A 22,383-nucleotide genomic window follows, 5' to 3' on the forward strand; every position below is an offset into this window, starting at 1 on the left:
AGAACTGTATTTTGGAGAAAACGAGTCAAATTTGGATTTTAGCACAACTACAGGAGGCAGAACTGCACCATAGAAAGATTCTTATGTTCTCCTCCCCCGGAAGCTTATCAAATGCATTGGCAACTGGAGACATCACCTCCTACCACTCACCTAGAAATTCCAACTCTGGGTTGGAGAATTTTGGCAGCTCCATCACAATATTAATCCTATCACACATGTCATCAATGTGGTGAAAGCAGTGTAACTTTGAATTCCATTTGATAGAGGTAGGTTTGGGGATTGTTTTTCCCTGGGTGTCATTCACATCAGCACTCTGAGCTTAGGTGTGCAGCATTGCTTAATGTAGAGCACTTACCCATCACACTTCTGAAAATACACTTGTATTGAGAGTTTTTGGCAACAGTCCAGTAGTTGCCACCAAGTTCAGTGTGTGTGAAAAACTTGCCAGCAAGTTAAAGAAGTATGGGCTGGATGAATGGACTATAAGGTGGATAGAAAGCTAGCTAGATCATCGGGTTCCACGGTTAGTGATCAATGGCTCCATGTCTAGTTGGCAGCTGGTATCAAGTGGAGTGCCCCAAGGGTTGGTCCTGGAGCCGGTTTTGTTCAATATCTTCATTAATGATGTGGAGGATGGCATGGACTGCACCCTCAGCAAGTTTGCAGATGACACTAAACTGAGAGGAGTGGTAGATACGCTGGAGGGTAGGGATAGGATACAGAGGGACCTAGACAAATTGGAGGATTGGGCCAAAAGAAATCTGATGAGGTTAAACAAGGAGAGGTGCAAGTCCTGCACTTAGGACAGAAGAATCCCATGCACCGCTACAGACGAGGGACCGAATGGCTCGGCAGCAGTTCTGCAGAAAAGGACCTAGGGGTTACAGTGGACAAGAAGCTGGATATGAGTCAACAATGTGCCCTTGCTGCCGAGAAGGCTAACAGCATGTTGGGCTGTATAAGTAGGAGCATTGCCAGCAGATCAAGGGACATGATCATTCCTCTCTATTCGACATTGGTGAGGCCTCATCTGGAGTACTGTGTCCAGTTTTGGGCCCCACACTACAAGAAGGATGTGGAAAAATTGGAAAGAGTGCAGTGGAGGGCAACAAAAATGATTAAGGGACTGGAACACATGAGTTATGAGGAGAGGCTGAGGGAACTGGGATTGTTTAGTCTGCAGAAGAGAAGAATGAGGGGGGATTTGTTAGCTGCTTTCAACTACCTGAAAGGGGGTTCCAAAGAGGATGGACCTAGATTGTTCTCAGTGGTACCAGATGACAGGACAAGGAGTAATGGTCTCAAGTTGCAGTGGGGGAGGTTTAGGTTGGATGTTAGGGAAAACTTTTTCACAAGGAGGGTGGTGAAGCACTGGAATGGGTTACCTAGGGAGGTGGTGGAATTTCCTTCCTTAGAGGTTTGCAAGGTCAGGTTTGACAAAGCCCTGGCTGGGATGATTTAGTTAGGGATTGGTCCTGCTTTGAGCAAGAGGTTGGACTAGATGATCTCCTGAGGTCCCTTCCAACCCTGATATTCTATGATTCTATGAAAAATTGGTCATATGTGGTGGCAAGTAAAATATACATGAACACTCAGTAGTATCACTTAAAAATACTCACATGGTTACATATATTAGAATCTGGGGCGTCTGCTTCCTTATGAGCATCATTCTCCACTTGATTTCCAACATTAATCATCCTAAAGCTCTCCAGGTCCTGAAAACAGCTTGAAGGCTTTAACAAAATTGCTACTATTGTCTGTAACCATGTGTTATTTTTGTTGAGTCCAGATCAAACTGTGAGTGGTTCTCAGTCAACAGAGAAGCGATCTTGTTGTACGAATGTGTTGTAACAAAGTGTCAGAAGACTAAGACTGCTGACTCTCTTGTTAGGTTATCAGAGTCAATCCAGCGACAGGTGACACCTGTGTAGCCTCTCTCTTGATGAGCCTCCACACTCCTACAGTTGTGAAAACAGAAAGAACAGATGTGAGTTTATTTTTAATTCTTTCAAGAACCAAGTTGTCCTGCCCCACTAGTTTATTTTGTAACATTTCTGTACACTTAACACTGGCCTTGGGAATAATTCCATTAAGAAAGTGTGAAAGCCACTCTCTTCAGCAAACAAGGGCAGAATATCACTAACAAAATTAAGAATTAGCTTATCTGTTTTTCCTTTAGACCCTAGTCCATCACAGAGTCATTGCTGCTGAAAAGTATCCAAACAGGGTTTCATGCTGTCTGGAATGGCTCATGACCGTGAGTGCCAACCTCAGGGCAGACTGTCAAAAAGCAGGGCAGACACCCAAAACTGGTTGTATGTATGTCATCTGCAAACTTATTAGTGCTAATTTTATGTTTTTTTCTAGGTCATTAATAAACATTTTAAGTAGTGTCGGCCCAAGAGCTGATCCTCCTGAGACCCCCCCACTAAAAATTCTATGATGATTCCCCATTACAGTTGCATTTGAGACCGATTCGTTAATCAGTTTTTAATCAATTTAAAGTGTGACATGTTAATTTTATATTGTTCTAGTTTCTTAATCAAAATGTCATGTGGCACCAAATCAAGTGCCTGACAGAAATCTAAGTATATTACATGAACACTATTATCAATAGCAATCAAACTTGTAATCTCTTCAAGAAAATACATCAAGTTAGTTTGACTGGATCTATTTTCCATAAACCCATGCTGATTGGCATTAATCACATTACCCTCCTTAAGTCTTTATTAATCAAGTCTTTTATCAGCCATTCCATTATCTGACCTGGGATTGATGTCAGACTGACAGGCCTTTAATTATCCAGGTCATCCCATTTACCCAGGAAAGAATTTTCTGTAGTATCTGACTGATGAATCTTGCCCATATGCTCAGGGTTTAGCTGATCGCCATATTTGGGGTCGGGAAGGAATTTTCCTCCAGGACAGATTAGAAGAGGCTCTGGAGGTTTTTTGCCTTCCTCTGTAGCATGGGGCACGGGTCACCTGCTGGAGGATTCTCTGCTCCTTGAAGTCTTTAAACTACAATTTGAGGACTTCAATAGCACAGATATAGGTGTGAGGTTTTTTTTTTGTAGGAGTGGTGGGTGAAATTCTGTGGCCTGCGTTGTGCAGGAGGTCAGACTAGATGATCATAATGGTCCCTTCTGACCTAAATATCTATGAATCTACCTTTTTAAAATATTGACACAATATTAGCTTTCTTCCAGTCTTCTAGAACTTCCCAGGTGTTCCAAGACTTATTGAAAATCAGCATTCATGATCCACTGAGATCATCAGCCAGCTCTTTTAAAATTCTTAACTACAAGACCTGCTGATTTAAAGATGTCTACCTTTAGTTGCTGCTGTTTAACAGCATCCGGAGATACCAGTGGAATCGAAAAAGTGTTATCTGTTTTTTCCCAAATACAGAACAGAACATATTTATATTAGGCATTATTATTGATAATTCTACATTTCCATCTAGTAATGGACAAATACCATTGTTAGGATTCTTTTTGTTCCTAACATACTTTAAAAAATCCTTGTTATTGTCTTTAACTGAGCTAGCCATAGATTTTGCCTTTGCTTCCCTTGTCAATTTTGTACAATTCCTAGCTTCTGATTTATATTCATAACTACTGACTTCCCCTTTCTCCCATTTGTTTATATATTTTTTATAGCCACCTTCACTTGCCCTCTAAAACAAGTCAGTTTTTTAACCAAGGTGGCCTTCTTCCTCACTTGTGTCTTTTTGGGCATCTAATAAAGTGTTCTTATGCAGTTCCCTGTTATCATTCACATTTTTATGATTAAATTCTTCCTCCTAGCTGATTTGGCTTATAATGGTTTTCATCTTTGTGAAATTGGCCCTTTTAAAGCACCAAGTATATATATCATTAGTCTGGACTTTATTCTGTTTGCACATTATAAATGTGATCCACCCATGATCCACTGTACCTAAGTTTCCATTAATTTTTAGTTCTGTGATCAATGCTGTTCATTCTTTAACACTCCCCCTTTTTATCCATCATGAGAAGGTCTAATACAGAATTCCCTTGTGTTGAATGCAACACTTCTTGAGTTAGAAAATTGTCATGTATAATATTTCGAACTACCAAGAGTATTTTAGTATTGGCAGCATGAGGCCCCAGCATATGTCAGTCAAATTGAAGTCTCCCATGATCACATCGATTTTTGCCCCCTACACATTATAGATAGGTGTGTAAGGAGGTGGTCATTCTGTTCCCTGGTGTGATTTGATGGTCTACAGTGGACACCAACTTGTACCCCATCTTGTGCTTTATTGACATTGATTCATAAGGATTCAAAATCATTTTCTTGCAAATTATCAGTGACTTGGAATACAAGAAGTAACACTCACTCCAGCTGTTGGAAAATATTGAAACCCAAAGAGTGGAGTGTCCTAATGCTGTTATTAAGCAGGAATGTTAGGAATGGCATCCCAATCTTATTTTTGTTTAAAGGGAGATGTATTATATTCATGCATAGTTAGAGAACTGGTGCATGGTTCCTTTAAGAGAGGCACAGGAAGTGAGTCTGAGACTGGCTTTCTCTGAGTGTGTGTGCGCTCATCTGGGCTGTTGAGACCAGAATGTGTATTTGAAAGCCTTGTTAATAAAAGTCTGTTTAGTTTATCCTATCTTGTATGGATCTCCATTTCTGTGAGCAGTCTGAATGGACAGTACACTTACTACCATAAATAAATACATTAAAGTCAATAATCTTCTCATAGTGGTACACATTGCATCCATAAGTATGTACAAGATTGGTCCCATTATACATAGTCCAGCCTGTTTTAAAAACCTTCATTGATGGGGATTTGACAGCCTCCCTTGGAAGTCTATTCCAGTGCTTAACTACCCTTATAGTTAGATTTTTTTTAGCCTAATATCTAACCTAATCTCCCTTGCTGCAGATTAAGCCCATTGCTTCTTGTCCTACCTTCAGTGGATATGGAGAACAATAGGTCACAGTCCTATTTAGAACAGTTCTTAACATATTAGAAGTGTGTTATTAGGTTCTCCTCCTCAGTCTTCTTTTCTGAAGACTAAACATGTCCATTTTTTTTTTACCATTCCCCATAGATCAGGTTTTCTAAACCTTTATCAGTTTTGTTTCTCTCCTCCGGACTCCCTCCAGTTTGTCCACAATTTCCCTACAGTGTGGCACCCAGGATTGGACATGGCACTCCAGTTGAGGTCTCACAAGTGCTGTGTAGAGCAGGACAATTATGTCCCATGTCTTACAAACAACACTCCTGTTAATGCATTGTAGAATATTAGCCTTATTTGGAACTGCATCACATTGTTGATTTATACTCAATTTGTGATCCACTATATCCCCCAGATCCATTTCAGCAGTACTACCACCTAGTCAGTTATTCCCTGTTTTATGGCTATGTATTTGATTTTTCCTTCCTATGTGTAGTACTTTGCATTTGTCTTTACTGAATTTCATCTTGTTGATTTCAGACTAATTCTCTAATTTGTCAAGGTCATTTTGAATTCTAATGCTGTCCTTTGAAGGGCTTGCAATCCCTTGCATCTTGGTGTCATCTGCAAATTTTATAAGCTTACTCTCCACTCCATTATCCAGTTCATTAATTAAAATAGAGAATAGTACTGGACCCAGGACTAAGCTTGCAGGATTACACTAGATATGTCCTCCCAGTTTGACAGCAAAACATTGATAACTATTCTTTGAGGATGGTCTTTCAACCAGTTGTGGACCAATCTTACAGTAATTTCATCTAGACCAGTACTTCTCAAGCTATCTGATGTGGGTGACAGGCAATTTTTTTTTCCAATGTGCGTGCAGATCGGCACCTGATGGCTTGCAGCCCAGCACCACTCCGCGAACCACAACTTTGAGTAGCACTGGTCTAGACCACACTTCCCTTGGATGTCATGTGGGACTTTGTCAAAAGTCTTACTAAAATCAAGAGTGATCATGTATGCTGCGTCTCCTCTATCCATTAGGCCAGTAAACCTGTCAAAGAAGGAAATTAGGTTGGTCTGACATGATTTGTTCTTGACAAATCCATACTGGCCTTATAACTCTCCTATCCTCTAGATGCTTACAAATAGATTGTTTAATAATTTGTTCCAGTATCTTTCCAGGTATCAAAGTTAGGCTGACTCGTCTATAATTCTGTGGGTCCTCTTTGTTCCCCCTTGTAAAAATAAGAATTATGTGACCTTCTCTTGTCCCTGGAACCTCACCAGTCTCTATGAGTTCTCAAAGATAGTTGCTAATGGTTCCAAGATTGCTTCAGTTAGATCCTTAAATATCATAGGATGAATATCATCAGACCCTGCCACTTTAATACATTTAACTTATCTAAATATTCTTTAGCCTATTTCCCTATTTTGAATTGTGTTCCTTTCCCCTTGATGTTAATACTATGTTAAGTATCTGATCACCATTAACCTTTTAGTGAAGACTGAAGCAAAATAGATATTTAACACTGCAGCCTTCTTGATGTAATCAGTTAGTAGCTCTCCTTTCCCACTATGTAGAGGACCTACACTTTCTTGCATCTTTCGCTATCTCCTAATGTACATAAAGAACTTCTTATTGCCTTTTATGTCCCTTACTAGGTATAACTCATTTTGTGCCTTAGCCTTTTCAATTTTGCCCCTACATGTTTGTGCTATTCTTTAATACTTCTCCTTAGCAATTTTGTCCAGGGTTCCACTTTTGTAGGATTCCCTTTTGATTTTCAGATCATTAAACCGCTCCTGAGAAACTGCCAGTTCTCCTGAACTCCTTTCTCCCTTACATTTTCTTCACATAGGGACCTTACCTACCAGTTCTCTGAGTTTGTTAAAGTCTGCTTTTTTGAAGTCCATTGTCCTTATTCTGCTGTACTCACTCCTTCCTTTCCTCAGATTCATGAAATCTACTGTTTTATGATCAGTTTCACCCAAATTGCCTACCACCTTCAGATTCACAACAATTCCTCTCTGTTGGTCTGAATCAAGTCTAAAATGTCTGTCCCTCTGATTACTTCCTCCACTTTCTGAAACAAAAAGTTGTCTCCAAAGCATTCCAAAATTTTATTGGAAATTTTGTGTTTTGTTGTTTTACTTTCCCAACAGATTTCTAGTTAAAGCCCCCATTACTACCAGGTCTTGTATTTTGGATATTTCTGTAATTTGTTCAAGAAATGCCTCACCCACTCCCTCTTCCTGATTCAGTGGTCTATGAAGGACTCCCACTATCACATTACTCCTATTTTTTCCCCTTTTATCTTTGTCTAGAAACTTTCAACTGGTCTGCCTCTTGCCTTCTTCAGGATCGCTGAACAATTTTATATACTTTTGATGTATAATGCAACACCTTCCTTTTTCCCCTGCCTACCTTTCCTGAACAAGCTATAGCCCTCCATGCCAATATTCCAGTCATGAGATTTATGCCACCAAGTCTCTGTGACCCAATTAAGTCATAATTTAGCTTATGTACTAATACTTCCAGTTCATCCTATGTGTTCCCCATACTCCCTAGATTTGTGTATTATGATTATGTTCTCTCTGGAAAGGCATGCTGAAACAAGTGTAATTCAATATTGCTCACCGTGAGCAACAGGCATATCTGTGAGTACATAGCTGCATCAAAACATGGCACCACAGGGCAATCAAACCAGAAATGAGTGAAGTTTAGTTCAAACTACAGGTTTTACATTTTCCTTGTGAAGCAAGGAATTAGACAAAGAGTCTAAATTTGACTGTTCAAAACTAGTTCAGTTCAGTCATGTCTGTAGCTGTATTATCTCCAGTTGCAATCTAAATTAATCAGGGTTAGACTTTGTCAGCACATAGAGAGCAAGCTTCTTAAGTACACTAGAGCTCACCTTAAGTGATCACTCTCGTTACAGTGTGTATGGTAACACCCATTGTTTCATGTTGTCTATGTATATAAATCTCCCCACTGTATTTTCCACTGAATGCATCCGATGAAGTGAGCTGTAGCTCACGAAAGCTTATGCTCAAATAAATTTGTTAGTCTCTAAGGTGCCACAAGTACTCCTTTTCTTTAAGTACACTAGAATCCTTCAGGAAATAGTGTGAGTGATTCAGTTAGGATGTTCTTCCCCATGAATGTGTACTCAACTAATGATAATGTGTATTGGTAGCGGACAGTGTGTTGCCAGTCAAACCATCTTTCAGATAAGGCTCTAAAACTTTTGGCCTGACTACAGTATTTCCGTTCACGAAAGATCTCATGGCACATTTGGGAAATGCAGAAGTTTTAGGTCTGCTTTCCACATAAGTCTTCACTTCCTTGGCTAGACTGGAGTGTTGCCATGTTCCTGTATGCAATGATGAGCTGCCAAAATCTTAACAACCGGTTCCCTCCTCACCCCATGACTCCTGCCCCTTCCAACCCTCCGCGTTCCTTGATGCCCCCCCACCCCAGATCCTTGCTCCATCCATCCCCCTCCCCTGTCTGCCACCAGAACTGGGCAGGAGGGTCTTGTGGCCACCGTAGTGGGTGCCCACCCCGTCCCTAAGAGTCACAGGGACCTGCCAGGGGGCCAGGTGGGGAGTCCTGGCATTGCTTACCTGGGGCAGTTCCCGGGAAGCATCCAGCAGGTCCCTCTGGCTCGTAGGGGCGGGGGAGCGTAGCTCGGGGGGAGCAGGGGAAGCAGCCACTCCCCCCACTGATCACATCAAAAGTGGTGCCTTAGGCGCCGACTCTGTGGGTGCTCCAGGACTGGAGCACCCACAGGGAAAATTTGGTGGGTGTAGAGCCCCCACCGGCAGCTCCCGGCCCCACGCCCGGCCCCAGCTCACTTCACCTCCGCTCTGTCTTCTCTCATGAACGCGCCACCCTGCTCTGCTTTTGCGCCCCCGGCTTCCCACGAATCAGCTGTCCGTGTGGGAAGCCTGGGAGGGCTGAGAAGCAGGCGGCAGCTTCGCGCTCAGACCAGGGAGGCAGAGGTGAGCTGGGGCTCCCCTCCCCCCCACCCCCGGGTTACCTGCTGTGGTGCGGACGGCCCTCCTCGCGCCCCCCCGTCCCAGCTCATCTCCGCTCCGCCTCCCTGGGCCTGAGCGCGAAGCCACCGCCTGCATCTCAGCCCTCCCAGGCTTCCCGCGCGAACAGCTGATTCGTGGGAAGCAGGGGGGGATGGGGCCAAGAAGCAGAGCGGGGCGGCGCATTCAGGGGAGGATACGGAGCAGAGGTGAGCTGGGGCCAGACATGGGGCGGGGCAGGGAGCTGCCGGTGGGTGCTCTGCACCCATCAAATTTTCCCTGTGGGTGCTCCAGCCCCGGAGCACCCATGGAGTCGGCACCTAAGGTGCCACTTTTGGCTGGTTGTTAAATTTAGAAGCCCTTTTAGAACCAGTTGTCCCGCAAGGGACAACTGGTTCTAAAAGGGCTTCTAAATTTAACAACCGGTTCTAGTGAACTGGTTGGAACCGGCTCCAGCTCACCACTGCCTGTATGGTATCACCAGCCATGATCCACTAGCAGATGCACTGGGATGGTGGTTATAGCGAAACCTGCGTGCTGGGGTTTAAAAAAATGCTATGGATTCTTTCCTCAGAAAAAATCCTGTTGAGACAAAGGTTTGGGGAATACAGCCCAGGTCAAAACAGTGATTTATGTCTTTGAGAGGAACACACTAGGGTCCTGTCCTGTGCAGATGCTTAGTGCTTCTTGAAAGGTCCTGAATGCCTTCAACTGCCACTGAAATCAGAGGAACTGAAAGACACTCTGCACCTCATAGAATCAGGCCTGTGTTAGAATTTTATTTCTAACAAAGTATGATTTTGAACATAATCAGTGTTTTTACTTCCATTTACCTCAAGCGTTTTAACTAAGTGAAAAGTTTGATTGGAATGATTTTTCTTGCATGAATTTAAAGGCATCTTTTAACATGATCTTCATTTCTTTCTAAAATGTTGCAAAGTTTTTTAAAATTATATGGTTTGTCCTTTTAAAAATAATTTCTGCTAAATGCTGCACAAATGTAGTGGGATAATCTGATATAGTTTTATTGTAGGAAGCCTTTGTATTAGGTATAATAGAGTGAATTTAATTCCTTTTTAAAAGAAACAAATGTAGTCATATAGGCTCACCAAAATATGCTTACAATGCAGTGGTGACAAATGTTAATAGTATCAATAGTCCATGATTAAATAATGTCTAAGACATGTGATAGGTAGAGTTTTATAAAATAAATTATACCTAGATATTCTGTTAATGATTTGTGATCTTTAACTTCGCACAATGCTAAAGAAATTTATTCTTAACCATACTGTATCTCCCTAACTGACATTTCCCCCCTTATTTAATTTCCTTTAAAACCAGCAAGAGTGCTTCTTTGAAGTCTGATCTCATTCTTTGCTTTTTTCCCCCCAAAGTCTTAGCTCAAACTTTTCCTAATTTTACCTATTGCTGTTCATCCACTAGTCATATTAAAAATAAAGCAAGAGCCAAATCCTACTACAGTACAGTTAGTTTACTGCACACAAAGAGATAGATGCTTCTCTTGATATGTGTGCGTAACTCTTATTAGTGATAAAGGGAGTTACGTATGTGTGCACATTACAGGAAGAATATTTTCATAAACATTCATTTGTTTGATATGATTTGTATAATATAAATCAGAAAAGTTTACGCTTTATCTTTATTAAACTGTGCAGAACAGCTCAATGAAATCAGACATGCTATATGCCAGTTCTTAGCATTGTCACCAATGATTAATTTTGGTGAATGCTCAGTTAAGCTGCCTGCGGCACAAGATCTTTGAGTTATTGTGTTAAGTTTTAGCGCTTGTAATATTTACATATGGTAGATCTAATAGAATTGGATTTGATCTTGAATACATTTAGTGTTGTGAGTATTCTGCCAGTTACAAAATACAATCTGTGGTTAGTGGATGTTTCAAGGGATTATTAATTACTGTAATATGGGGCTTCTCATCTGTAGGTCATTAGCTTGAATTTGACCCAAGTGGGTACTGACTGAAAGTCATCACTGTTTTGTGGTCTGTGTAAAACAAGTTGTTGATCTCTGTCCAGATCTTATTAGAAAGGTGCTCTCGCTGTTAGAACATCATCACCATAGGCAATCTTGTAGGCAGTCTCATCAAAGCAGTCTGGGATTGACTAAACATGGAGACTGAACAAATCTCACATGCCTAGAGTTACACCTGTAGGCTGAGGCACAGTGCCAGGGCACTTTCGTGAACCTTGCCCTGCTAGTGCCTGTGATATAGAATTCTGTGGACAGGCAGAAAATACATCCTGCCAGGGTTGTCAGTCTGGCATATTTCACAAGCAATATATTGAGTAAAATGAAGGTAGAATGTCTTTTCTTTGATATGCTTAGTATGGAGCAAATGCTCCTCTTTGCTTTAGTGAGAAGAGTGGACCAAGCAGCAGTGGATCTAAGTGAGGATGAGGCAGTAGCAGCTCCATGCCATAGTCACCACAAGGTTTGGGGGCTGGGAGGTTGCTGGGATATGGTGCTGATGGAGGAGAAAATGGCTACAATGTGGCATCTCATGCCTCCCCTCAGCCCTACGGGGATACCTTGTGTAGCTACTGACCTCATCAGTATTAACTTATACTACGTTTCCCTTCACTGAGCAACAGCCAAAACCCCCTTTCAGAGAGCTTTGGAGGGCAATGGCCAGTGTGCTAAGCTCATGGGAGTATGATTTCTTTTGGAGCTGGATGCCATGGAACTCAGTGGGTAAGAGGTAACATAGGGGTACTTTGGTACAGCCCTTGAGATTTCTGCAAATCTCAGGAAAGTATTTTTGGTGGGGTCAGGGGGAGGGGGTTTGACACTTCTTTGGGTTCTGCAGGATAGCAAATCTGACTGTCACATGGAAGCAATCAGATGGAAACTGTGGGTCTAGTTCCATTGAAGTTGCTGGCAAGATTCCCATTGACTTGAGTGGTGCAGAATTGAGCCTTGTGTGAGTGCAAAGTTGATTTTTATTGTCTTATGTGGAAATAGCCTTGCTATGGAATGGTTTAGCCCAGGGCACATAAGTAATTTGAGTAGATTACATGAGTTGTTTTCAAAGACTACTTGGGTTATAGTTTCTAAAGGTGATTTAATAATTATGGCATATTCTAATTTAAGAAAATACTGTTGTTTTGTAAGCTGCTTCTAAAAGAAAATGTTATATGTGTACATCTCTCCTCCCACACATGTCACAAAGTGGGAAAATATAAATCTAAAATATAAGAAAACAAAATTTTTGTGCATGCCAATGGAAGATAAAAACATGTCTTTTTCATTAATTCCCAAATTCATGGAAATGTAATTGACAATTTTATGATGTAAAATTACAAAAGGCTGTCATTCACTTTTGAGAAGTCAAACCCCACGGGGAAGGAAAACAAAGGATTATTTTCCATTGCAAACCTAACCAATTGTTTTGTTTTCTATTAGCTGTCCTCGGAGTCATTGAATTCTTTTCTTTGCATTCTTCAGGTCCTTTCCACACATGAATACAAGGAGAGTTGCCAGTTAAAGGAAAAGTGACCAGTGCCGAGGACGACATGACCACCATGAAGGGAAACAGTCTGGTTGCATTGCTGGTTGCAGGTTTGGGAGTCATAGGAATTTTAGTGTCAGCAGCTACAGAAGATTCCCAGTGCCAGCGAGCTGAGCACCCTGTTATAATGTATAAAGGTAAGGAGCATTTCCCCTCCTCTTCCAAACAAATTTTCCGAAAAAGGGAAAAAATACCACACAAGCCCTTTACCTCTGGAAGTTTTTGTTTATATCACACATTGGCACCAAGTGAAAATGAATTTAGTGCCCTCTGCCTAGTTGCCTATCAATATTTGTCCAGAAATCAACAGACAATTTGATTGATTGTACAACTTCAGCTCCGAAGAGTCCCAGGTCTGGAACAATAGCAATATTAAAGGTTGAGAAGGATTAAAGTGTATTGGCGGAGCTCTGTGTTGAAACTTGCCCAGTGTCTGACCTCACTATACTATACTCTTTTTAGTGCAGTTAGTCTCTCTCTTTCATGAGCTCTGAACTGACTCACACAGTTTAAAAATATAATAAAATAAAAGCTTTCCACTGCTATTCTGCATGGGCACTTAGTGATGCCACAAACTATTAAACCAGCAGAACATGTATCTGACCATCCTCAGCTGCAAGGTGAACACTGCTGCATTCCCATCAGTCAGTGTCAGGTCTCCAGAATACCTCTGCTGTTCTTAAAATCTGCCATGTATGGTGCAGGTGGTTTCTGCCATGCTGTCTGGGAGATCTTATAGGACAGCTCTAATTCTGAATTAAATAGACAGAGGCAGGGAGAAGAAACGAGATGAAATACATCTCAGACAGGCTAATACAAATGAGTGTACAAACTTTGCTCACAGTTCTCTTCTGAATGTGTAATTGAAGGTGCTAACAGCATTAGATCTCTCATTTTCATTTGTAATTAAAACACAAAATGGATGAGCATACCTTCTGTAAATACTGCACTTTCTGTCCTTTTGGTTACCACTGCAATCATTACAGTGCTGAGAGTGACATATGGATAAATCAGAATACATGTTAACCAGGTCGTACTCTCCCTTTCATCCTGCAATAGGGAGGATGCTGGTTGCATTGCCTTTTCAGTATAGAAGTAGTATTTGCCATGACAGGATCCGAGCTAGCAGAGTTGTCAGCACTCAACATGATCCACTGGGTTGAGCCCCTGCTTTGTTTGCAGAATTGTTTTCTTGATTACTTACTTTCTGGATTCATGAGGTAAGAGCTATTAAAACCTCCTGCTCATTAGGCTTACGACTTACCTCAGCCTTTATTGTAATTCTTAACAAAATGACTGCACCAGGAAAAAAATAGCAGCCCTTCAGGACAACAAGTTTACAATTAGCTTATTGACTTTCATCACCATCTGAATTTAATTTTAAATATTTGTTGTCTAAAGTCTGTCTAAAGAACAGAAGTGCACTGAGCAAGGCTAAGGGAAAAAAGAGTTCAGTAGAGCTGGCAGTTTTTTAAAGAGGCATCATTTAGGGCACAAAAGCAAATTATCCCAGTGCATAGGAAAGTATGGTATGAGACCATCCTGGCTTAACAAGGAGATCTTCTGTGACTTCAAACTCCAAAAAAGTCATGCAAAAAGTAAGAACTAGGTCAAATTATGAAAGATGAATATGAAAAAAACCCACAAACATGTAGGGACAAATTTGGTGCTTCACTAGCACTAAATGTGCTTAAACTAGCTAGGGACATAAAGGGTAACAAGAAAACATTTTGCAAATACATTGGAAGAAATACCAAAGACAGAGTAGGCTCATTACTTAAAGAGAAGGGAAAGACAATAACAGAAAATGCGGATGGCGGAGGAGTTAAATGCCTTTTTTCGTTTCAGTTTTCATCAAAAAGGATAGCAGTAATTGGAAAACTGACATAGTGAACATCGGTGTAAATTGGGTAGGATCTGAGGCTAAAGTGGGGAAAGAACAAGTTAAGAATTATTTAGACAAGTTAAATGTCTTCAAGTCAGCAGAGCCTGATGAAATACACCCCTAGAATACTTAAGGAACTAGCTGGTGAGATCTCTGATCCACTAGTGATTATCTTTGAGAACTCATGGAGACGGGAGAGATCCCAGAGTAGTGGAAAAGGGAAAATATGGTACCTATCCATAAAAAGGAGAATCAAGACAACCCAGGGAATTCTAGACCAGTTAGCCCAATGTTGGTACCCGGAAAGATAATGTAGCAAATAATCACACAATCAATTTGTGAGTACCTAGAAGATAAAAAGATAATAACTAACAGACAAGATGGATTTGTCATGAACAAATCATGTCAAACCAACCTAATATGCTTTTTTCATGGGGTAATAAGCTTTGTGAATAGGGGAGAAGCAGTAAATGTGATATGTCTCAACTTTAGAAAGCTTTTGATACTGTCTCACATGACCGTCTCATTAGCAAATTAGAGAAATATAGCCTAGATGAACCTATTATGAGGTTGGTGCATAACTAGTTGGAAAACTATTCTCAGATAGTAATTATCAATAGTTCACAGTGGAGCTGGAAGGGCATATTGAGTGGGATCCCTTAGGGGTCTGTCCTGGATCTGGTTCCATTCAATATCTTCATAAATTGTTTGGATAATGGCATAGAGAGTACACTTACAATGTTTGCAGTTGATACCAAATTGGGAGTTGTTGAGTATTTTTTGGGACAGAATTTGAATCCGAAATGATCTTGACAAACTTGAGAAATGATCTGAAATAAATAGGATGGAATTCAATGTGGCCAAATGCAAATTACTACACATAGGAAGTAATAATCAGTCTCATAAATACAAAGTGGGAAATGACTTCCTAGAAATGAGTACTGCAGAAGAGGATCTGGGGGTGATAGTGGATCACAAATGAAATATGTCTTCACAATGTAATATACCTCTGCCCCGATATAATGTGGTCCGAGGGGAGCGGGGCTGCTTTACCTCGTTATATCCAAATTCGTGTTACCGCAGCGGTTCCTCTGCGCCCCCCCCTTACTTGCTGCAGCCCTCCTGCCCCAGCTCACCTCCTCTCCGCCTCGTCCCACGAGCGCACCGCTGCTCCGCTTTTCCACCTCCCTCCCAGGCTTGCCACACCAAACAGCTGATTCACGGCAAGCCTTGGGGGGAGGGGAGCAGTTCCGCGGTGGCGCGCTCAGGGGAGGAGGCGGAGGCGGAGCAGAGGTGAGCAGAGGCGGAGGGGGTGTGCGGGAACGGCCACAGCAAGTAACCGGGGGGTGGGGGGGAAGGGTGCAGAGGAATGTTAAGGAAAAGTTAGCATATGTGCATATGTGACTTCATTTTGGTTTGGGGCCTACCATTGTCTAAAAGCAAACACATCATGCACCAGGAGGAGTGTTCCTTAGATACTGTTGTTCTCCTTATCTACTGAGGACAGGACAAGAAACAATGGGCTTAAATTGCAGCAAAGAAGCTTTAGGTTAGATATTAGGAAAAACTCCCTAACTGTAAATGTAATAAAGCACTGGAACAAATTACCTAGGGTAGTTGTGGAATCTCCATCACTGGAAGTTTTAAAGAACAGGTTAGACAAACTGCTGTCAGAGATGGCCTTGATCAGTGTTTCTCAACAACCAATCCATGGACTGGTGCTGGTGCCTGAGATCTCCCAGACACAGTTTAGGAAGGCAACAAGCAGGACCCTGGTATCAAAAAGATTGAGAAACGCTGGTCTAGATAATACTTAATCCTGCCTCAGAGCAGGGGACTGGGCTATATCTCTTGAGGTCCTTTCCAGTCTTACACTTCTATGATTTTATGAGAGACAATGGACAGATGTGGGATTGGCAGGTTAAAATTGAGGTAGGAGTTCGGGGGTTCATAATTCATTGCTGGGCTGAGGGACAGACAATTGTGGGGGAAGGAACAGAATTAATTATTTAGATATTTTGTGCTTGAGGATAAGCTGCAAGCTTCTATCAGGCAGCATTTTATATACATCTTTATAATTTGATCTCATTCCACAAGAAGTGGAAATTTGGACAGATGACTAGGGAGGAGTATAAAAATATTGCTAGAGCATGCAGGGGTGTAATCAGGAAGGCCAAGGCACAACTGGAGTTGCAGCTAGCGAGAAATGGGAAGGGTAAAAAGAAGGGTTTCTACAGGTATGTTAGCAACAAGAAGAAGGTCAGGGAAAGTGTGGGACCCTTACTGAATGGGAGAGGCAACCTAGTGACAGAAGATGTGGAAAATGCTGAAGTACTCAATGCTTTTTTTGCCTCGGTCTTCACAGACAAGGTCAGCTCCCAGGTTGCTGCACTGGGCAGCACAGCATGGGGAGGAGGTGAGCAGCTCTCAATGTGAAATAACAGGTTAAGGATTATTTAGAAAAGTTGGATATGCACAAGTCCATGGGTCCAGATCTAATGCATCCAAGGGTGCTGAGGGAGTTGGCTGATGTGATTGCAGAGCCACTGGTTATTATTTTTGAAAATTCATGGTGGTCGAGGGAGGATTACTGGAAAAAGGCAAATATAGTGCCCATATTTAAAAAAGGAAAAAAAGAGAACCCAGGGAACTACAGACCAGTAAGCATCACTTCAGTCCCTGGCAAAATCATGGAGCAAGTCCTCAAGGACTCCATTTTGAAGCACTTGGAGGAGTGGAAGGTGATCAGGAACAGTCAGCATGGATTCACCAAGGGCAAGTCAGGCCTGACCAACCTGATTGTCTTCTATGATGAGATAACTGGCTCTGTGGATATGGGGAAAGTGGTGGACGTGATATATCTTGACTTTAGCAAAGCTTTTGATATGGTCTCCCACAGTATTCTTGCCAGCAAGTTAAAAAATTATGGATTGGATGAATGGTCTATAATGTGGATAGAAAGGTGGCTAGATTGTCTGGCTCGATGAGTAGTGATCAACGGCTTGATGTCTAGTTGGCAGCTGATATGAAGCGGAGTGCCCTAGGGGTCAGTCCTGGGGATGTTTTTTTTTAACATCTTTATTAGTGATCTGGATGATGGGATTAATTGCACCCTCAGCAAGTTTGCAGATGACACTAAGCTGGGGGGAGAGGTAGATACACTGGAGGGGAGGAATAGTGTACAGAGTGACCTAGACAAATTGGAGGATTGTGCCAAAAGAAATCTGATGAGGTTCAACAAGGACAAGAGCAGAGTTCTGCACTTTGGAAGGAAGAATCCCATGTACTGCTACAGGCTGGGGACCGACTGGCTCAGCAGCATTTCTGCAGAAAAGGACCTGGGGATTACAGTGGATGAGAAGCTGGATATGAGTCAGCAGTGTGCCCTTGTTGCCAAGAAGGCCATGACTTATGAGGAGAGACTGAGGGAACTGGGGTTATTTAGTTTGCAGAAGAGAGGTGTGTGTGGGGAGGGATTTAATAGCAGCCTTCAACTACCTGAAGCAGGGTTCCAAAGAGATTGGAGCTAGGCTGTTCTCAGTGGTGGCAGATGACAGAACAAGAAGCAATGGTCTCAAGTTGCAGTGGGGGAGGTCTAGGTTGGATATTAGGAAACACTATTTCACTAGGAGGGTGGTGAAGCAGTGGAATGGGTTACCTAGTAGGTGGTGGAATCTCCATTCTTAGAGGTTTTTAAGGCCCAACTTCACAAAGCCCCGTCTGGGATGATTTAGTTGGTGTTGGTCCTGCTTTGAGCAGGGGATTGGACTAGATGACCTCCTGAGGTCTCTTCCAACTCTAATAGTCTATGATTTGGGTCCCCCACCCAGAGCTCCCAAAAGCGGCCAAAATCATGTTACTGTTTAAATTTGGGAGAGTTGGTAACACTGTTAAATTGCTACAGAGAATCTGGGGATGGAGGGAGGGAGTTCAAAAATCAAAAGGCAGAGCAGTCTCATTATTTTTCGGGTCTGGCTCATGATTTTTGAACACGTTAGGTTGGCAATTCTGCCATTATATGACTTTGTTTTCAGTTGCCAAACTTTAACCATTCAGGATGACCTTTTCCATATCAGTTTCCACATGCTCAGTAGCAACTTGTTGGAGTTTGAAAGCTAAATTCTCTTAAAATTCCATCAGCCCGTAGCATGGTCCATTCTAGGAGTGCAGGGGCTGAGTAGGACTTGCTTTGAAATTGCTTCTCCTGGCTGTCAGGGGCTGCTATGGCACCAGACATAGAAATAGAGAGCAGAGGGACTGGCTTTTACAGTTCTCCACCTGCTGGAGCCCAGGGATCATGAAGGATAAGGTGGCAGCATCCTGACTGAAATGCAGAGGAGTGAGGAATTAGAAGAAGGGAGAGAAGGAGTTGGAGAAGTCAGAGGGTGGGGAGGAGTGTAGAGAAACCAGGGGTGGTGGGGTGGATAGATTCAGATGGGGACACAGTCAGTAGCTCGGGCCTGTGGGGTCAATAGGAGAAAGGAGGGGAGGAAATGGAGAGGGAAAGAAGCCAGGGGGATGCGGGGGTGGAAAGAAGCGGAGATGGTGAGGGGCAGACATTAATTTATTTTCACAGCACCCTGTGAGGTGAGGGGGTAGAAAATGTCAACAATGTACACTAATGTTGGGTACCCAATTTCAGATGCCAGGGCTGATTTTTCAGAGAATTTAGAATTTTGTAATATTTACTTGTTCAAAGCACAGCTCCCATTGACCTTAACTGTAGCTGTGAAATGCCTTAACCACAAGACTTTTAGCTTACTTCAATTCCCTGCATCATTTACTACCCACCTTCCAACTTCTTCAACAAATAAAACAGAGACAACAGTGTCCTTCACTGTGTACTGAGTGAGGCTGGGGTCCTGTGGAAAAAAATAGTGTTATAATGTAATTACAGATCGGATCATAATGCAGGTGCAGAAAGGGGCTGGATTAAGGTTGAACAGGCCACCTTAATTCTCACTTTACCTTACTATTGAGCGCTTGACTTTGCAATCTTGACGCTATTTAAGTGTGAGGGGTTTTTTGTGGGGGGTGTTGTTGTTCGTAAAATATATATATAATTGAAAAGTTCTATACATTTTAATACAAAATAATTGAGAATCATTTCCATATTCACTTGGTGAAATCTGATAATTAAAGGTGAAAAATTATCATAAAAATGAAGAGTTGAGTCAGGGCTCTGTTGCTATCCATGTATTTCAGCCCAGGTTTGGGAATATGCCCTGAACCTGGCCTGCTGTTGTTTGCACAATTTAGCCCTTGTTCTTTTCCATGATCCTCCTTATTCCACATGTAGCATGTCTACTTGTCTTATTAACAAACAGGGCTATGGGTACCCGCATGGCCCACAGTATGCCAACATTTTTATGGCTGATTTAGAACAACACTTCCTCAGCTCTCGTCCCCTAACGCCCCTACTCTACTTGCGCTATATTGATGACATCTTCATCATCTGGACCCATGGAAAAGAAGCCCTTGAGGAATTCCACCATGATTTCAACAATTTCCATCCCACCATCAACCTCAGCCTGGTCCAGTCTACACAAGAGATCCACTTCCTGGACACCACAGTGCTAATAAACAATGGTCACATAAACACCACCCTATACCGGAAACCTACTTACCGCTATTCCTACCTACATGCCTCCAGCTTTCACCCTGACCACACCACACGATCCATCATCTACAGCCAAGCTCTGCAATACAACCGCATTTGCTCCAACCCCTCAGACAGAGACAAACACCTACAAGAGCTCTATCAAGCATTCTTACAACTACAATACCCACCTGCGGAAGTGAAGAAACAGATTGATAGAGCCAGAAGAGTTCCCAGAAGTCACCTACTACAGGACAGGCCTAACAAAGAAAATAAAAGAACGCCACTAGCCATCACCTTCAGCCCCCAACTAAAATCCCTCCAATGCATTATTAAGGATCTACAACCTATCCTGAAGGATGACCCAACACTCTCACAAATCTTGGGAGACAGGCCAGTCCTTGCCTACAGACAGCCCCCCAACCTGAAGCAAATACTCACCAACAACCACATACCACACAACAGAACCACTAACCCAGGAACCTATCCTTGCAACAAAGCCAGTTGCCAACTGTGTCCACATATCTATTCAGGGGACACCATCACAGGGCCTAATAACAACAGCCACACTATCAGAGGCTTGTTCACCTGCACATCCACCAATGTGATACATGCCATCATATGCCAGCAATGCCCCTCTGCCATGTATGTTGGTCAAACTGGACAGTCTCTACGTAAAAGAATAAATGGACACAAATCAGATGTCAAGAATTATAACATTCATAAACCAGTCTGAGAACACTTCAATCTCTCTGGTCACGCAATTACAGACATGAAGGTCGCTATCTTAAAACAAAAAAACTTCAAATCCAGACTCCAGCAAGAAACTGCTGAATTGGAATTCATTTGCAAATTGGATAGTATTATTTTAGGCTTAAATAGAGACTGGGACTGGCTAAGTCATTATGCAAGGTAGCCTATTTCCCCTTGTTTTTTCCTCCCCCCCCCCCCAGATGTTCTGGTTAAACTTGGATTTATGCTGGAAATGGCCCACCTTGATTATCATACACATTGTAAGGAGAGTGGTCAGTTTGGATGAGCTATTACCAGCAGGAGAGTGAGTTTGTGTGTGGGGGAGGGTGAGAAAACCTGCATTTGTGCTGGAAATGGCCCACCTTGATTATCATACACATTTTAAAGAGAGTGGTCACTTTGGATAAGCTATTACCAGCAGGAGAGTGAGTTTGTGTGTGTGGTTTTTGAAAAAAAAAAAAAGGGGGATGGGTGAGAAAACCTGGATTTGTGCTGGAAATGACCCACCTTGATTATCATACACATTGTAAAGAGAGTGGTCACTTTGGATGGGCTATTACCAGCAGGAGGGTGAGTTTGTGGGTGTGTGTGGGGGGTGGGGGGGCGGAGGGTGAGAAAACCTGGATTTGTGCTGGAAATGGCCCAACTTGATTATCATACACATTGTAAGGAGAGCGATCACTTTAGATAAGCTATTACCAGCAGGAGAGTGGGGTGGGAGGAGGTATTGTTTCATGGTCTCTGTGTATATAATGTCTTCTGCAGTTTCCACAGTATGCATCCGATGAAGTGAGCTGTAGCTCACAAAAGCTTATGCTCAAATAAATTGGTTAGTCGCTAAGGTGCCACAAGTACTCCTTTTCTTTTTGCTAATACAGACTAACACGGCTGTTACTCTGAAACAGGGGTGGGCTTCCCAATCCCAGTGACCTGCTTCCCTATACTGAGAGTGGTTGGTCACTCATCCCTGTAGGGTTTCTGATGGTTAATAGGTAAAATTCAGTGTCCTCCTCCAAATGAAAGTTTTTTGGGGAGGTGGGATAGGGACACCTTCCCTTTCCTGCTGCTGCCATTGGCTCTACTGATACAACAACAGATAGCGTACTATTCAGAGCTGTCTGGAAGATGATAATTCTGTTACATAACGTTTGAGGTTTCAAAAATTGTTTCCATTCCACACTGGAAAGTAATCAAAACCTTAAGAACATGTTCATGAGATGGAATTGTTTCATAATGTCTGGTTTTGGTTCAACAACCTGAGGCTTTCAATTTGGGTCTCTCTCTTGATTTTCCTGAAGAAACCGGTACATCTCCACAAAACAGTGCAACTTCAGCGAAACGGCATATTTCAATGAAATTTCATTTTGTCAAAAATGTTTCGACTAGCTCTAGTCATAATCACTAAACACCATCTCTTGGGATCCCTGAGAGAATCCTAGCAAATGCACAGTAGGGAAGCAGAGCTTCATAATCTGTAATATATGGCTGCTAGACAGCTCCTGGGGTTCCCTAGCTACTGCAAGGTACTGTGTCTCCAGAGCAGGCATCAAAAGATAAGCCAAAAGAGATGTTTTTTTTCCCCCAAGACTGGTTGGAAGAGGCCAGAATTGCATGGAAGCCTT

General features: G+C 42.3%; 1 protein-coding gene across 1 annotated transcript in view; it reads left to right on the top strand.

Annotated features, from left to right (window-relative positions):
* The window catches only part of SEMA5A (semaphorin 5A), a 656,101-nt gene that overhangs the window by 169,038 nt on the left and 464,680 nt on the right, over positions 1-22,383 (top strand). The window contains exon 2 of the mRNA XM_073332370.2: positions 12,461-12,661. Coding sequence (XP_073188471.1) covers positions 12,529-12,661 — 133 coding nt within the window. The 5' untranslated portion in view covers positions 12,461-12,528. The remainder of the gene's footprint in view (positions 1-12,460; positions 12,662-22,383) is intronic.

Source organism: Lepidochelys kempii, chromosome 2 (assembly GCF_965140285.1).
Source record: "Lepidochelys kempii isolate rLepKem1 chromosome 2, rLepKem1.hap1, whole genome shotgun sequence".
Lineage (NCBI taxonomy): Eukaryota > Metazoa > Chordata > Testudines > Cheloniidae > Lepidochelys > Lepidochelys kempii.